Below are 18,751 nucleotides of genomic sequence, written 5' to 3' on the forward strand. Positions count from 1 at the left end.
CTCAGGTCATGAGCTCCCTGTCCGTGGGTTCCAGCCCCGCATCAGGCTCCGTGCTGACAGTTCAGAGCCTGGAGCCTGCTTCAGATCCTGTGTCTCCCTCTCTCTCTCTGCTCCTCCCCTACTCACGCTCTGTCTCCCTCCATCTCTCAAAAATGAATAAATGTTAAGAACTTAAAAAAAAAAAAAAAAGAAGAAGAACGTGGGAGACCCAAGTGTGCTCTCTGGGGCTAAGCTCTCTGGGGTCGAACAGATTCCAACCTTCTCTGAGCATCAGCTCTCTGCTGGGGTTCTGATAAAACCTATTGTCATTCATTAGCTTCTCCGAGATTTCAAAATTTCGACTACTTCCATTTCGTATACCAGAGTAAAAAGCCGCCCGTGGCCTGGAGCTGGGGGAGGCTAAGTTGAATCGGGAAGCATGTACAACGTCGCTCCTCAAAGGCCACTCTGATGCCTCACAGACCCACTGTGTTCGGCCGGGAAGGTTCTGGCAAGACTGCGAAGACTGGAAAACTCGAGGTCATTTTAGGCCATTTCAAGACTCCACACCTGCTTGTAGATGAATCCCTTCTACAATATCTCCACCAAGTGGCTGTCCAGCCCTCTGCTCCACTATCTCCAGTGACAAGAAACTCACTGTGTCCAGAGGCAACACATCCTAACCTGAAACGACTTTACCCAAACTGTGCCGGGGACTGAGCCGCAGCCTCCCGTCCCTTTGGCGCCAGCCCAGTGTGACCCGAGTTGGTATCTTGGAGCCAGTTAGAACGTAAGACTCTGTGCTCCCGTGTCCGGGTGTGACTGAGCAAGTTGACCGCAACTCCCTTTGGTTGAGAGAAAAGAAACGAGCTCGTGCCTCCGCCCTACAGATACGAACGGGGTTATTTCCAGCACATGGAAACTGCTGACACACGGTCACGTCCACGATCACTTTTCCTTTCTTCTGCCGCTTGGCAAGACTTCGAACACCAGAAAGGTCCGTTCTGTGTCCTCTACACCTCCTCTCATCCCGGGCAAACATCCACAGCCTGTTTAACTGCGCCTCGTAGGAGAGGTTTCCAAGACCCTCTGCCACCTAGACTTCATTTCTGCTTGTCAACGCAGCTTCTGTTCCTCTCCCGCTAGTTTTGTTTCATCTTCCACGTTAGTTTAGGGACAAACCGTGCCAGAAGCATCCTCCGAGAGAGCCAAGAGGGAGAGGCACAGAAGAGTCCCCTTGCAGGGAAACCTGCCCTCGAGATGGTGCCAACCATTCCCCCCGACGGCCATCCAGAGAGGGCCCCTGTGGAACTTCAGAACTCAGCCAACCGACCCTGACCATCACGTCGGGGGGAAGGTTTCCCGCTCCTCCCAGCTGGCACCGGAGGGAGCCCTCTTCAATCCTGGCTCCCTTCCTTTCCAGGTCAAGGAAGTGATGGCTGGAGTGGTGACAAGACTGGACAGTGCAGGGTGGGGCTCTTCTCGGGGGCCAGCCTGTCTCTCACCAGCTCCGGCTGCCGCACCATCACCCAGACCAGGGCGCTTAAACAATAAGCATTTCTTCGTCTCAGTTGTGGAGACTAAGACGTCTAAGATCAAGGACCCACAGATTCGGCGTCTGGCGAGAAGCCGCCTCCTGGTTCACGGCCGGCTGTCTTCCCAAGCTCGCTGAGGCCGCCAAACCCGGGCGCCAGCCCCACTCGTGAGGGCTCCACTCTCAGGACCGAAGCATCTCCAGAGACCCCCTCCCTCAACCATCGCACTGGGGGTCAGGATCTCAACCCAAGGACACACACGTGCCGTCCACACCGCAGCTCCTTCACTGGGCAACCCCACCTGCCAAGTGGGCAGTCTGAGGTGTTTCCTTCCCCTCCCTTCACTAAGTCCTTTCTAATCCTGAGGAATCATCCTTCCCCCTACGGAGCCCCCCGCATGCAGGGGTGTGGCTGAGGCCCTGCTGTTACTCAGCCCTGCCTGCGTCCCCAAGAACAGGATGCCCGCCTGGGAAGACTCCTGTCGACTGTGAATGCTGGGTCTAAGTTCAGAGCCCTTCTGACCTGGTACAGCTCCCCAGGCACCCCTCTGGCTGTGCCCACACCCCACACCCTGGGGCATCCTCCTCACCCCCGTTCAGCCTCACACCCTCCTGTCCCCACCAGATGGCCACACAGCCCAAATACTGCCACCCCCACAGGACAGCAGCAACGTGGGTTTGTCACTTCCCTTAAGATGTCCTGAAGTCAGGGCCGGTGGGGGCGGGGGGGGGGGGGGCGCGGTGGGTGCCTGGGCGGCTCAGTTAAGCGTCCGACTTTGGCTCAGGTCACGATCTCACAGTTCGTGGGTTCAAGACCCGCGTCAGGCTCTGTGCTGACAGCTGAGAGCCTGGAGCCTGCTTCCGATTCTGTGTCTCCCTCTCTCTCTCTGCCCCTCCCCTGCTTGTGCTCTCTTTCCCCCTCTCTTAAGAATAAATAAACATGGGGCGCCTGGGTGGCGCAGTCGGTTAAGCGTCCGACTTCAGCCAGGTCACGATCTCGCGGTCCGTGAGTTCGAGCCCCGCATCGGGCTCTGGGCTGACGGCTCAGAGCCTGGAGCCTGTTTCCGATTCTGTGTCTCCCTCTCTCTCTGCCCCTCCCCCGTTCATGCTCTGTCTCTCTCTGTCCCAAAAATAAATAAACATTGAAAAAAAAAATTTTAAAAAAAGAATAAATAAACATTTAAAAAAAAAATTAAACAAAAAAAAGACATCCTGCAGTCAGAGGCTCCAGGTCAGCTCGGCAAGTCAGCAAACACCAGGAGTCTGTCCATCTCTCTGCTCGGCCGGCCTCAGCACCCCCGCTTTCAACTTCACTTTCCCCTGGTGGCTGTAACACAGCCGTCAGAACTGCAGGTGTCAGGGCTCCATACAGCCCGTCCGAGGCCCAGAAGGCCACGCTCGCCTCAAGCGCCTTCCGTTAGCAACAAAACCTTTCCCTAAGCTCCCAGCAGACGCCCCTTCATGCCTCGCTGGCCGGAGCTGAATCACCTGCCCGTGGCCCACCGCCCACCGCCCACCGCCCACCCTGATGCCCAAAGCACTGGGGGGGGGGGGGAGCTCTGTTCCCAAGAAAGAGGAGAGACGGCTGGGGGATCCCAGCGAGCGGTGTCTGCGTCCCTTCAGCCGCTCCCCGACAGGTGGCCCGGGTCAGAGACGCGCAGACTTCGGTTCCCCGGGCCAGGTGAGAAACGCTCCCCCACGGCCCGGGGGACTCCAGATGATCTAGGAAATACAGGTTACAGCGCAAGCTCAGAGGACTCCTGCGTTTGAGAACAGCTATTTCTTTTATGCCTTTGGCCATCAGGGAAAGTACTCTGGCAGAGGCATAGCATCCTGCCGCGTGGTTTAAATGTCAGGACCTTCGTTCTTTCTGTCTGGCTGTAACCTGTCATGGTGTATAGCATCTCTCAGCAACGGTGGACCCGGTGCATCTAGAAGGGTCTCGGTCTTTCAAACTCGGTTTCCCATACTCTTGGCGGAGCTAAGCTCATTTCAGGGGGTCTGAACGCCGGAACTGGCTGAGGGTCTGACGGAGCCCCTCTGGCAGGGCTGGGAAAGGCAAGGGTTGTAGCTCTGGGGCCATGCTTTGGGAGAAAAATGCACTCAGACGGGAATGGGCTCAAGCCCCTGACCGTGTGTCAATGGAACCTCCAGGTCTGGTCACAATGGCTCGTTAGGCTACGTCACCCCTAAGCTCTATTCCTATTCCTGTTTGGTTGTTGTCGTTTTAACTTTAAATTTTCTCAAGCTAGCACTCATCCCTGATTTCAATCGGTCAGGCGTCTGTGAATCCTACTTTCGACATCAAACCTAACAGGTCTCGCTCCCTGCCTTGTGTTGTGTGCAAATTTCAGACCCTGAATCCTGGAACCAATAAAAACTCAAACCAGCCAGTCAGAGAAACCACAATAACCCCTGTAAGAAAATTATTATAGCTCACTTCCAGGTTATTCAAATGCACAATTTAAAAAAATCCATTAGGGGCGCCTGGGTGGCTCAGTCTGTTAAGCGTCAGACTTCAGCTCAGGTCATGATCTTGTGGTTCGGGAGTTCAAGTCCCGCGTCAGGCTCTGTGCTGACAGCTTGGAGCCCGCTCCCGATTCTCTGTCTCCCTCTCTTTGCCCCCCCCTGCTTGTGTGCTCGCTTGCTCTCTCTCAAAAAAAGAATAAATATTTTTTAAAAATCAATCAATCAATCCATTAGAGAGCTTACAAACTCCATGAATGCCAACACTTCCGTGAAATGGTCCATTTTATTCTGAGGTTGCAATACCAGGGGCCATTTAATCTTTGGGAAGCTAAACCAGAAACCTCAAAAAGGCAAGTTATATATGCCTTTGCAGACAGCCTGATGCCTCCACAAGTCTGCCAGGAGCATGTCTAGAAGACTACTGAACACACTCAAGGTTCCACAAAACCCTACCTCTCCCCGTCACACCTGCCTGGCCAGGAGCCACGATGGGTCCCTCTCCAGGCGTGCCTCACCCACTTACAGAGCTGGCTGGGGTGACAGGCAGGGACAGACACCAGACTACACACCGTCGTAGGGCATTCGCTCTTCGGAAAGAAATCGGGGGGCTACTGGGAAGGGATGGACAGTGGCAGCCAAAAATCTGACAAGTGCCCATGACTGTCACACTGTTTACTTCTTTCAGAGAGCTTCACACACACACTTACATTCACGCCCGTATTTGTCTCTCTCTTCCGGAATACACGTTTCCATAAGATTAGGGGTCCTTCATGTCTACTCACCACTGAATCGGACAGGCCTATTACACAGCAGACAAGAAGCATTCGCCGAATGAATGAACGGGTCCCCAGTTGCTTTTCATTTAAGTGAAAATTCTCAAGCTGATCGTATTTTCGTGAGTTTAGTTAAAAATACAAACCATCTCATTTTATCAAACCTCCATGAAGACACAGTTTGGTATTTAGGTTACAGGTGTACGATCGGGAGCTCAATCCTTTTCTGTGATACACAGGGATTATTAGAGCCACCACTTAATAGATTAACGTTTCAGATACATGAAGCCTATCTATTCACATTCAAAGGTTTTCTGTAACTTGTCTTTATCTAAATCAGTCAGGTCTCTTCTCCTAAATGAGAATATTAAATGAATGGCTACTTTCATAAAATAAAGATGTGACTAGCAGAAATAATCCGTGACTTCTTTAGTATCTAAAATGATAAGACCAAAGACTTTGCGTCATGAGTTTTACAAAAAAAGAGTCCCCTGTTCGGTGTATCATTATCCCAACAGAGGCTGGGGACACTCGGGAAAGCGAGGCTCCAGGAAGTCAAGCCACTGGTGCAAGGCTGGTCGCCGAGCAGGGATGTGATCCCAGGTCTGGCTGCGCCCAAGCTCATGACGGTTTATGTTATTACCTATAACTCCTGAACGTCCTGCATCTCCTCTGAGCACCTCGCATCACATCTGACATACCATCCGTGGTGGCTACAGCTACGTCGTGACGTGCAATGCTGCCCATCATAGACACAAAACACCATCAGCCGGAAGGTACGTCACAACTTCAGAAACGGTCAAATGTGTGTGTCTATCCACACGTTTACACGCACACGTATAGACACCTCAGATCCAAGAAAATACAGTAAAGCGCTGGCCTCACAACAAATTATTCCTAATCAATGTTATAAAATAGGAGCGCCTGAGTCCTTTAGAAAACGTTGCCATGGGGGCGCCTGGGTGGCACAGTCGGTTAAGCGTCCGACTTCAGCCAGGTCACGATCTCGCGGTCTGTGAGTTCGAGCCCCGCGTCGGGTTCTGGGCTGATGGCTCAGAGCCTGGAGCCTGTTTCCGATTCTGTGTCTCCCTCTCTCTCTGCCCCTCCCCCGTTCATGCTCTGTCTCTCTCTGTCCCAAAAATAAATAAACGTTGGAAAAAAAAAAAAAAAAGAAAGAAAAAAAAAAAGAAAACGTTGCCATGAAGTACAGAAAAAAAGAAAGACAAATCTTAAGTGTGAATAAAGTTAGATGAAACTGCAAACATTTCCTACTGCACAGCCTCTTTAAAAAGTGTTTCTGTTCATCTCTGGCATTAAATCATACTTTTTGTAGCGTGAAGAGCTGTTCACATCTCTCCCGCCCATCAACACTGACCATCCCCTGGTCATATTTTCATACATCAGAGCGCATGGGAAGGAAGACCACTTTTTTGAATATGCCACGAAAAGGGACTTTAAATCTACCTGCTGTTCTTAACTTCTGTTTGTTTTCCAAAAGTTAAGGAAAGTAATAGATTTTCGTTCCATAGTGAAGAAAAACAGACTCTTTGCTGACGACACAGCTGTAGATCTCTATGAAACCGAAGACCACCATCACCTGGAAAACCACTCTCCATAAAGTCTACACTTGAATGACCGGCTGGAAACGTCTTCAGGGCCTCCTGCCTCGCAGCGTGCTCAGGTCGTAGGCCCACACGGTGTCTACCCCCTCCCCAGTGACGTGGTCTGGGGTCCAGCGAGGGAAAGGGAACCGGCAAGCAATGACTCTGGCGTCATCCTTCAGTTCAAGCTCGAGTTTCTCCTCCAACTGTGGCATCTGTGCAGAACGACAGTCATTATTTCAGTAAGCAGGGAGTCGGAGGAAGAGACTCCCAAATGCTCGTTTGGATTTGAGGGCCTGAAAATACCTGTGCAGGAATTAGGAGCTGTAGAAAAGATCACTCCGGGGCATAAACACATTATCAAACGATCCATCAAATCACGAAAGTCACATTAGCAACGGTTACAAGAACATCTTCTATCAATCATAAAGTAAGCCATTTTTAGCAGAGATGACAGATTTCCCATTTTCTAACTAAAACCATGATGTGGCAGTCATTAAAATGAGAAGCAGCTTTATTTTCCCACCTAGCATCTCAATCCACCCTGTCTCAACTATTTCACACATTTTCCCACACATTTTAACATCTCTAAAATCAGGATACACCTTACAATGGACATAATCTTAGATTTACAATTGGCAGTATTTTTTTCTTTCTCAACAGCAATGGGGCATCTTAAAATTGACAGCATCTAGATTCAGTGAGATACGGTATTATTAAATTAGACCATGAAAAAACAGACTCTACCAACTTGAAATATAATGAAATATTTCATAATTCTTCAAAAATGTATCGATAATACACTGATAATTTGTTGACCATCAACATATCTTCTAAAAAGTAAAATCCTTTTATCATTTTTGTATCCTTTTATTACCAATCTACCTGCTGAAAACACTGTCATCGTAATCACAACGGCAAATTAACAATCGCTTAAAAATTTATCTTCAGATCCTACCAGCTTTACCTCCTAGAAGTATTTTTTCCACTTTCTTCATTTGTTATTCTGAAGTCATTTCAAATTTAGAGAACAGTTGCAAGAAGAAAACAAAGGACTCCGTACTTCTTTACCCGGCTTCACCAATTCTTAATACTCTGTCATATTTGTTCTCTCCAATCTGCCCTCTTCCTCTATGAATATTTTTCCTAAACCATTTGGGAATAGGTTGCACACACATGCCCCTTTGTTCCTTGATGCCTCAGTGCTTCCTAAGACATAAGCCCAGCTCAGTTATCAAATTCAGGATATTGAAGATTGTATTCCAATAATAATAATTCCAATCGCATTCCAATTTTGCCTAAAGTCCCAATAACGTCCTTTATGATGTTTTTCCTTACGATGTCATATTGCATTCAGCTAGAATGTTTCCTCAGTCTACTTCAATCTGGAGCAGTTCCGTGACCTTCCTTTGTCTCATGACAGCTTTAGGAATACAGGCCAGTTATTTCCCCAGTGGCCCGCACCCTGGATCATCTGATGCGTGCTCGTGACGACTCAGCACGTGCATCTTTGGCGATGCCCCACAAGAGGGGCAGTGAGCTTCTCAGGGCCCCACAGTCAGGCACCCGTGAGGACTTTCTGCTTTGAGACTGATGGTCACCACCTGGCATCTCCATAGTGGGGTTACTAATTTTCCTTCATAATGAGTAATTTGTCAGACTTAGCTTGAGACGATGTGAATATCCTGCTGCTCATCGAACTGTCCCTCACAAGATGCAGCATTCTTGATGACCCGCCTGAGTCAGTTTTCCCTATACGGTTGCAGAGTGGCCATTTGCTAATTCCATCATTCCTTCCAGGCTGACAGTCAGCATTCTACCATAAAGAAGAACTCTCCCTTCTTTTCTACCTATCTACCTATTGCCATAAGTAACAGCTCCCAGATTCCTATCTCGTTCAATGGGTTGTAATCCACTATCACCCTTGTTTCTTCTGATGCTCAGACTGCCCCCGTCTGGCCACCAGGAGCCTCCTCAAGTTGGCTTCTCTCTCCTTTGGATGTGCCCCAACAAATATTCTGAACACTTCCTTAGACTTGGGATCAACAAAATACCCCAGGCTTTTGTTATTGGTCCCCAACTCAGCCCTCAGATCAACCACCTCAACCAATCTCAAACATTCCTGGTTCCTCTAAATGGGAAATGCTATCTCAGAACCAAGACCTGAGCAAAACGAATCCCTTTAAAACTACAAACAAATCGACAGTGCTTCTATAAAAACTTTACTCCTGATCTATATCTTTAAAAAGCGGCTTGGGGAAAGTCCTCTACATGGCCTAAGGCTACAGAGAGTCAAAATTCTAATTCTTCATTACAATTAATACCAATATAACCAAAAGTAAATTCCATTAAGGATGGGATGTTTCTACTCTTTTAACAGCCAGTGAAAGATTTCTTTAAAAAAAAGAAAGAAAGGGGCGCCTGGGTGGCTCAGTCGGTTAAGCGGCCGACTTCGGCTCAGGTCACGATCTCACACTCCGTGAGTTCGAGCCCCGCGTCGGGCTCTGTGCTGACAGCTCAGAGCCTGGAGCCTGTTTCAGATTCTGTGTCTCCCTCTCTCTGACCCTCCCCCATTCATGCTCTGTCTCTCTCTGTCTCAAAAATAAATAAACGTTAAAAAAAATTAAAAAAAAAAAAAAGAAAGAAAGAAAAGAAAGTTTTGTTCCTTGAGGGAAACATTAAATAGGCGAAGAATGAGACAATATGTATGTTTCCAAAGTATCAGAGATTTCTTACGGTAATTTTATTCATAAAAAGAATAATTGTAAACTTATTCATGTTACCATGATTCTTTTCTCTTTTACGGTTTCCTTTATTTCCCAATGACTGTCATATGCTAAGTCAAGATAAACCCACAAATGAAAGGAGCTATTTCAATCACAAGAAATTAACTGGCTAAATTACACATAAATATGCAATGAGCCCGGGTCTTGATATCACGCACAAAGAGAGGCAGTGATGTGTCATGTCTGTCTAATGGAATTCAAAATTATTCATACAATTATAGTCTCAAAGTGACACGAACTCGTCATATTCTAATTACATCTTCAAAACTTTAAGCCTAAGTTGAAACCAGCTCTAAGACATAGGACAACTTAGCCATACCCATGAGCAGCTCTTGAGCCCCTTGAACGTCTCCCTCCTCCCCAAAACACTGGCTTCACTGCGCTCCTAGGGTAACCGCCACCCCCCCAGGGCTTTCCTCCTACCCAACGCCTCCTCTAGGGTCCTTGGCTGGGTGCCCTCATTTGTCAGAGGCCAGAACTCCAGACCCGACCCGCTCTGCCTCCTCCCGGGTGACCTCGGCCACTCCCGGGCTTCAGCTCCGTCGGGGACTGATGCGCAATCTCCAGCCCCCTCCCCTTCCTGAGTCTCAGACCCCCTCCGCCCACTGCCAACCTCACACCTCCACACACATCTCGGGCTTCACTTGCCCGAGGAACCCCCGGCCCTCCTCCTCGGTCCACACAGCCTGCACCTTTCCCAGCTCAGTCACAACTGCAAACTTCCAGTTAGTCCGGCCAAAGCCCTCAAGGTGCCCTTGGTCCCTCTTTCTCGCACGCCTCACACCGGATGTGCCGGCTCATCCTGCTGGCATCTCCACCATGCCTCTGGAACTTGACCGCTTCTGCCCGGACAAGAGCCTAGCACACCTACCGTCTGGATGCCTGCAAGAGCTCAGAACCCGTCTCCTGGCTTCCACCCGCACTCGGCGTCCACACAGCAGCCTGAGATCCTCTGCAACCCAGGCAGGTCCTCTGCTCCTCTGCCCAAACCCACCACGGCGTCTGCATTCCAACAGCACGGCCCCCATTTCCCCTCTGACGTCACCTCTCCCTGCTCCCGCCACCCCCCCCCACCTGCTCCTGCTGGAACCCCACAGGCACACACCCCTGGGCGCCTCCACAATGGCTCTGCTTGGCACGTTCCCCCTTACCTCCGCAGGTCCTCTTCAGGGGCACTGTCTCCTCCCCTCCCTCTCCTGCTTTAGTCTGCCCCACGGCACTTACCTCCTGCTACTGAACGACACATCTTACATAGGTACCCCCAGGTAAGAGCTGCTCTCCTCACTAGTGTATAGGCACCTCGGGGCAAGGATGTTTCTCTTTCTCACGCACTAAAGTACCCAAGTGATTAGAACAGAACCTGGCACTTAGGGGCACCGGATAAATAATTGTTGAATGGATGCACGAAGGATAAAGGATTCCGTTGTGAATCATTTATCTTTATCAGAACACGATAACATTTTCGTTCATCAATTCACAACAGGATCTGTAACTAAAATTAAATTAGTCAGTCTTTGAAAGTTATGAAATTTAACAGCCCACTAGGAAGTGTCATTAACGGATATGTTTCTACCATACTCGTTCATTCATTTAATGAGTATTTGAGTCATTACTTTGCGCTGGTGCCGCTGCACTGGGGGTCTGGGAGCAAAGACAGGCCGGCCCTCACTCTTGAGCTCACAGTGCGGTCCACACGGCAAACCTGCCGAAGCCATCATGTGAGTAAATACAGTCTCACTACGGAGAGGGAACAGGCACTGTGCAGATGGAAAACAGGGGCACTGGGGTCTGTCTCGTTGGGCAATCAGGGATGACTTCCTGGAGGAAAGGACACCCGACCTGTGAGTGGTCAGCAGCTCGCCAACTAGGCCCAGAGCTGGGGGGACTTAGGTCAGAGGGAAGAACACGGCTCACACAGTGGAGTCCAGGGGCCGGGAGAAGGGCAGGGGGCTGGCAAGCACAGAGCTGAAGGAAGCAGGGGCCGCTCCACGCCAGGCCTCAGGCCACGTGGAGCATTCAGGCCTTATCTTCACTGCTTTAAAGCAGCAAGACGTCCTGGGCGTGTTTTAAACAGGGCAGGACTGATCTTCTCATATTTTGAAAAGAACAAAAGCTCAAGTTACACGTGGGACTTTACCATGCTAGCACTGGATTTACCAGATCTGAACAAGATTCCTCACTCCTGGGGGGGTTACAGACACACCTGTTGAAATGAGTTTTGAGCCACAAAAGCTCAACAGTCAGTGCAGTATGAGAAGCGGGGTGGACGAGTTCTAGAACACCAGGTTTCCACCTCTCACGTTCCCTACGTACTCCCCTAGCTCTCTCCGGGCCTGTGTGGGCCTCAGCTGCCACAGGAACATTCATGCTGCACTGGCTTTGCTGAGCCACGATGCCATGACTGGACTGCCGACCAGTGCTCAGACAAGGGAAGTGCATTTCACTAAAGACGACCCAATCGGGGCTCCCATGACTCCGGAGAGCAGAGCTGGCCTCCTGAATCCCCAGCCAGCACCGTCCCTCCCCTTCCCTGCTCCACGTAGGTGAAGCTCAATGAGGGTTACAAGCGGGGCCTTGCATGCATGAACGATCCCCTGTGAGTCCCGTGAACAATACACCTGCATGGAGAACTGCATGCTGGCTGAAACCCTCTCGCTCATTCCAGGGAACATGGATGCTTTGTGTACTTCAGCTGCCCCACTTTTTCTTGGGAACAGTGAAATGTCACAAGTTCCTTACTTAAGGTTTCTCTGCGTACAGAAAAATGGACAACAATTGCAAAAACATTCATCAAAAAAAAAAAACAGAGCACTCTTATTTCTGCTAGGTGAACAGCTCCAAAAACCGACCATACTCAAACATGGTAAGACGCACAAGGAGTTGGAGCCCACAGGTTACGGGGTGACGTGCCCACCAAAGGCCACTGCTGCCCCCCACTGGGGCCTCACGAGCCCACAACTCAGGCCAGGATCGGCCGGCCTCTCAGAATGGCATGGAAATCTCAATAAACATTAATTTTCTATTTTCATAAAGCATGGAATTCAAATGAAATCTATTTGCTCCAAGATGCTAATTAATCCAAAGAAATGCCCAAACTTCATAAGTAGTAACTAACCATCAAGTTCCATAGCAATGCTATGGTCCCAGTTTCTTAAACGACTTAAACTCATGTCCCTTTTAATTTCCTTTTTTAAGTTTATTTATTTTGGGAGAGAGAGAGAGGGAGAGAGAGGGAGAGAGAGAGAGAAAGAGCACGAGAGGGGCAGAGAGGGAGACAGAGAGAGGAAGACAGAGATAGAGAGACAGAGAGAGAGAGAGAGAGAGAGGGAGAGAATCCCAAGCAGGCCCCACACTGGCAGCACAGAGCCCAATACAGGGCTCAAACCCATGACCCTGGGATCCTGACCTGAGCCGAAACCAAGAGTTGGACGTTCAACCAACTGAGCCACCCAGGCGCCCCCCTCTTTTGATTTCTCTAACAAAAGTGTAAACACCCCAGTTTCATCTTAAATTTAGGCTTACTGAGATTTCCAAACATATAGAATCCTGTTCCTTTCAAAAATATGTAACAAAAGCACTTCTAAATCAACTTAAAAATAAATGTGGTGTTGTACCCAACATCCTGATAAGAATAAATTTCTCAAGCACTAAACCACCTTCGACCAAAATTAAAGTGTGAATAAGTAAACAAAACAACCAAAAAGTAAATATCCTTTTTTTTTTAAAATTAAAAACCATACATATCAGTTGCATAGTGGCATTTTAGCAAACATCCAATTTTGCCAAGATTATTATGGCTAGAATTATAGACCTTGAAAGATGAAAAGGGATTTCTTTCTATGGTCTGTAAACCAACAATTACAATAAAAGCATCCCATCCTGGTCATCTTTCCAAAGGCTAAATTTAGAACCATTTTCAGCACAGATGCCACAGTATTTTCACTTCTGAAAGTACGTAATCAAAGTTCGATACAAATCAGTCAGCCGAGGTCAACTGAAACTAGCCAGCGCTCACCCGCCCCGAAAACAGCCTCATTGCAAAATCGGAGGAACGATCAATTCGAAGGGAACATGCCATTAACTCTCCCAAGTGACTTCAGCTGGATGGTGAGTGAGCAACCGGGAAAATCTCCAACTACATTAGACACCGGGAGCTCATAAAGCAGTTTCCAGATTGGAATTTTTAGGGCTTAGGGAGATCATTGAGAATTTTATCTGAAGCAAAAGTTTTAACATGACTGAATCTTTTATGATTAAAGTTTTAAGGCCCTGAAGTACTTTGTCAAGCCAGTGAACTGAAATCCGACGTGCCCCCAGAATCCCTGGGAGGCCGCCGAGGGCGCAGGGGCAGGCGGCCAAGGACACGGTGTGGTGGACCTGGAGGGGCCACACGGGACCTAGAGCCAACCAACCAGGGACAGGAGGACGTGTACTCACCATCTGAGGCACACCGAAAACAACCACGTTTGTGTACTGCGAAAAAGTAACCTAAAGAAGAGGGGGAACAAGGCACAGGTTAATTTAAAAGGCCAAACACAAGGATCCGTTTCATCAAACAGGTTTTCACAAGGGATGTAGCTTCCTTTAAGATTTCACGAGAAGAACCCAAGTTCGAGCTTCTGTCTCTTAATTCAACCCATTACGGTTTTCCAAACACCTCCCTGTAAGTCACTCCTGCCATCTTCAGGGATACTCCACACAGGGCCCCCCAGGGGTCATCTGTCAGACTTGCCAGTGACTCATCCAGTGACCAGCCGGTGGCCATCTATGTCCCAGTCCACACTCTCTACGCTACCCCACCATACACCAAACCAGCTCAGCAAGAACTCGCGAGATCAGGGAACCACCTGCCTTTCGTGCTGAGCCATCCTTAAAATTCTAGTCCCTCGCCTCCTCTCGAAAATACTACCCAAAAACTGAAATAAAATGGTCTTTAGTCGAAAAACTGGGGGGAAAAGTGCTTTGCCAGTCAAAATTCTTATTGCCCAATAAAAGTCTTATTTACTCCATAGAGAGATCATTTACGTATATATGGTATAAAAAACAACGCAAGCAAAACTCAATGAATTTTTATAAGCTACTGATGACAATATTACAATGGGAAATTCTTATTTAAGAAAAAGCATTTTATGGAGCTTTCCTAAAGCAAAATTACAGGGTATTTTTTTTAGAGTACAAATAAACTTGGAAGTTTCTTATACATTATGAAGACCAGAAAGAACCATGAGAACATAGTGGATTCTTTCTTTTGCATTCATCTCTGCCTCTTGCAAAACACACCTGCACACACACAAGCACGCACACAGAAAAGTCCACCGTTTACCAAGAACATTAACAAATTAATGTCTACAATTTATGAGATTTCCAAATGAAGTCAAAAAAAAATTTCATCATTTTGTAATAAATAGAAATGAGAAATTTTTTAATTGAGCAAATTCTTGGAATTCACATGACATATCAGGTTTAAAACCTTAAGCTTCTACTCTAAAAGAGTTGATAGGTAAACCTGTCAATTTAAAAGGTGTTCATGTTTCATTATACAGAAACATACGCTTGTATTTTAACTATTTTTCCTTTAATACATTTTACATTTTTTTAATGTTTATTTTTGAAGTAGAGAAAGAGCACAAGCAGGGGAGGGGCCGAGAGAGGGAGACACAGAATCCGAAGCAGGCTCTAGGCTCTGAGCTGTCTGAGCAGTCTGACATGGGGCTCGAACTCACGAGCCGTGAGATCATGATCTGAGCCGAAGTCAGACACTTAACTGAGCCACCCAGGTGTCCCCATTTTATGTTTTTGAGTCACACTAATTATGAATTATAAAGTTTTGGTTGGCATTTCCTAGGACCATTCTCTGCCTTACATACCTTCCACAAATCTGAAATATAAAATTTGGCAGAGTCCTGCACCCCTTCTCGCCAAGCACGGTATCTGGAGTACCAAACGAGCCATGGGTTTAATTCATAACCGACAGCGGTGAATCCCTCCTTTGCAGCTGCTATCACCTGCAGAAAGAAGTGAGTGTTTATTCAAGATAAGAAAAACATCAACCTATGGAATGGGAGAAGGTATCTACAAATGCTATATTTGATAAGGGGTTAGTATCCAAAATACATAAAGAACTTCTATACTCAACACCAAAACACCTGAAACATTCCAATTAAAAATGGGCTGAAGATACGAACAGACATTTCTCCCAAGAAGACATACAGATGGCCAAAGAGACACATGAAACGATGCTCAACATCACTCATCATCAGGGAAGTGCAATCACACCTACAGTGAGATATCACCTCACACCTGTCAGAATGGCTAAAATCCCGAAACATAAGAAACACTGACGTCGGCGAGGATGTGGAGAAAAAGGAACCCTCATGCACTGTTGGTGAGACTGCAAACTGGCGCAGCCACCGTGGAAAACAGTATGGGAGATTCCTCAAAAAATTAAAAATAGATTGACCATATACATGATCCAGTAATTCCACTACTGGGTATCTACCCAAAGATGAAAACACTAATTCAAAGGGATATATGCACCCTTATGTTTATTGCAACGTTATTTACAACAGCCAAATTATGGAAGCAGCCCAGTGTCCATCACCAGATGAATGAATAAAGACGAGATATGTATATGTGTATGTATGTATATATATATATATGTGTGTGTGTGTGTACATAATGAAATCATAGTCATAAAAAAAGAATGAAACCTTGCCATTTGCAATGACATGGATGGATGTGGAAGAGTATGATGCTAATAAATAAAATGAGAGAAGACAAATACTCATGATTTGACTCATATGTAGAATTTAAGAAACAAATGAAAAAAAAGAGACAAAAAAACACACTCCTAACTCTAGAGAACAAACTGATGGTTACCGGAGGGGAGGTGGGTGGGGGGCTGGGTGACAGGTAAGGAGGATTAAGAGCACACTGATCATGATGAGCACTGAGTAGCATACAGAAATGCTGAATTGATATATTGTACACCTGAAAGTAATAAAACACTATGTTAACTGTACTGAATTTTAAAAATAAATTTTAAAAATTTAATTGAAAAAAAAGAAAAACATCAACTTACGTGGTCAAATGATATGAATACCTCCCATTTATGGTCTATAATCAAAACGTCCGATAAAAAAGGCACCTCTTTTGTTCAAAATATCACTTAAAGACAGAACTCTAAAGTTCTACAGCTTTGTAGACAAGACAACGCTAACTGATTTAAAGTCAGTTTCTGTGTTCTTGTCAAAGATTTCACCGCGAGCATTGCAACAGTCAGGTTTGCTGTGGATAAAGCACTTCTGGATCGGCCGACCCCTGGGGACGCCTGACCAGTTGCTGAAAACCCAGTGTCTCTCTCCATCAGTGACAGCACAGCAGCGGGCAAGATGGACCTGCCTGGGAGAATGTTCTGTGAACTAGTTGTAATATGCAATCAAAATCCTGTCCGTGAAGAACCTGCCATTACTTATTACTTACACAGTTCCTTCGGCTTTAAAGACTGCTCACTCAAAACTGAAAACAGGTAAAAGAGAAGCGGAACGATTCAGAACAAAGTCAACCATAGAATGCCACCGGCCTCTGTAAGGTGAGGACAGTGGGCTGGGCCTGGGGCCTCTGCTCATTTGTCTTGCCCACTCTTCAAGGCAGCCTGCCTGAAGGAGCCGTCCGCCTACAGTAATTTCCCTAGTTAACTACAATGTCACCCCCTTAAGAAAAGGAAACCACAAAGATACTATTCAGATGTGTAAAGCATTCAAATCTGGATTTTAAAACTTCCTCCTGGTTAATATATACATCTTGCGGGGCTCCTGGGTGGCCAGTCAGTTCAGCATCCTACTCTTGATTTCGGCTCAGGTCATGATCCCACAGTCATGGGACCGAGCCCATCAGGCTCCGTGCTGAGTGTGGAACCTGCTTAAGATTCTCTCTCTCCCAGGGCGCCTGGGTGGCTCAGTCGGTTAAGCATCTGACTTTGGCTGAGGTCGTGATCTCAGGGGTCGTGAGTTCGAGCCCAACGTGAGATTCTCTGTTGACAGCTCAGAGCCTGGGGTCTGCTTCCAATTCTGTGTCTCCCTCTCTCTCTGCCCCTCCCCTGCTCACGCTCCATCCCTCTCTCTTCTCTCAAAAATAAATAAAACATTAAGAACAAAACTTAAAGATTCTCTCCCTCTCCTTTTGTCCCTCTCCCCCACTCATGCTCTCTAAAATAAAATATATACGTCTCTTGATTTCTTAAACAAGTCACTTCCTAACCTCCTTCTGGCTATTCGAGTCACTATGACGAAATCACAAGGTCCATGCTGCAGGGGTGGTGAAAGGTGTTGTGCCCCTTTTGGTCCCCATGTTTCCAGAACGCAGGCCTTGACTACCGCTATCCTCACTTTCTGGCTCATGGCTGGATGGAAGCCTAAGGATGATGCCACCAGGCCCATGAAGAAATGTGCTCTCGGACACCCACCGGGCAGTCAGTGGCCCTGAATCTTTATTTATAGGTTCTCAACTGGAGTCAGTATGCTGAGGTCACTCAAAGTCTGATCTTTGGATAAATGAGGGTTAATGGCGCTGGCTCTTTCCTATTTTAACTCTTCATTACCCCTTGAGATTATTATGCATGTAAAAATAGTAATAAACACAGAAGCAAACATCTCTGTTAAACTCTATGACTCAATGTTTCCTCTAATTATGCCACCTCTACTGACCCAAGTTTTTTTATTGGACAATTTCATAATTACCAATTAATTGCTCCTTTTTACCTGGTGGATCTACAGAGCACTTTTTCCTTTCAGAAAAATTAAATCTGAGAAAAATAAATTCCAAATCATGCTGGAAGGTTTGATCATTAAACACACACAAAATACATGACGACTTAATTACCGTCAGATTTAACGGGGCTTTGCATAAGCCTCACAAGAAACGTGAAGCAGAAATTTTAAAACTTTGGGTTTGAAACCTTAAAATGCCTTAGCGGAACTCACAACACGTCCGTCGCCACTGCCAATGTCGACCAGGGATCCTCTTCTGCAATGCAACATTTTCACAACGTTGGCAATCTGCTTTGTAGTTGCGGGAACGAATGGCAAACAAATTTTTCGGAGGGCCGGTGTTAGAAACGGGGTGGCCACGGCATACACGGCCACCAGGGTCCCACCAACGATCCCAGTAAGGAAGAACCCCCAACTGCTTTTCTTCAAACCGTTGGCTCCAAGACCTGTAGGTAGACTACATCCTGACTGACTTTCTTCAAGTATTTCTGGGGGTGTACCTAGGTGGAAAGCAAGCAGGAAATATATACGTCACACCAAATCTGAAATCCAAGGTATTTTTTTCCCTGTGGTTCTTATTGACAAACTCGTACTGTGTAAAGAATAACTTAGCTGAATACAATCTAACTTACAAATGAAGGATTCCACACTGAGTTCCAAATTCTATCAACTAATGTGTTTTACAGAAAATTCTTTAAATCTAATAGAAAACTAAAATCCTTTGCTTCCAACATGATTTTTTTGAGTCATCCTTAGAAAACAATGTGTTCATCTCTATTTAGCATTTTATGAATTCAATATATCCATTAATACAGATGTTAACCATGAACTCTGTATTTTT

At 46.8% G+C, this 18,751-nt stretch overlaps 1 protein-coding gene across 4 annotated transcripts in view; it reads right to left on the reverse strand.

The window, feature by feature from the left end:
- ATPSCKMT (ATP synthase c subunit lysine N-methyltransferase) overlaps positions 1 to 18,751 on the reverse strand; it is a 242,261-nt gene that overhangs the window by 219,343 nt on the left and 4,167 nt on the right. For 3 of the 4 annotated variants that reach the window (XR_015240458.1, XM_086675994.1, XM_086675977.1), the window contains exons 2-4: positions 18,124 to 18,410; positions 15,010 to 15,147; positions 13,580 to 13,630 (exon numbers count right to left, since the gene is read on the reverse strand). Coding sequence is in view for 3 of the 4 variants with exons in the window: in XM_086675994.1 (XP_086532120.1) it covers positions 13,580 to 13,630; positions 15,010 to 15,147; positions 18,124 to 18,410 (476 nt within the window). In the remaining variant the exon portion in view is untranslated. Of the gene's footprint in view, positions 1 to 4,867; positions 6,572 to 13,579; positions 13,631 to 15,009; positions 15,148 to 18,123; positions 18,411 to 18,751 lie in introns of those variants that run through there. The other variant, XM_086675984.1, reaches the window with a different exon arrangement.

Source organism: Puma concolor, chromosome A1 (genome assembly GCF_028749965.1).
Source record: "Puma concolor isolate L17-30 chromosome A1, mPumCon1.1.hap2, whole genome shotgun sequence".
NCBI classification, from domain to species: domain Eukaryota; kingdom Metazoa; phylum Chordata; class Mammalia; order Carnivora; family Felidae; genus Puma; species Puma concolor.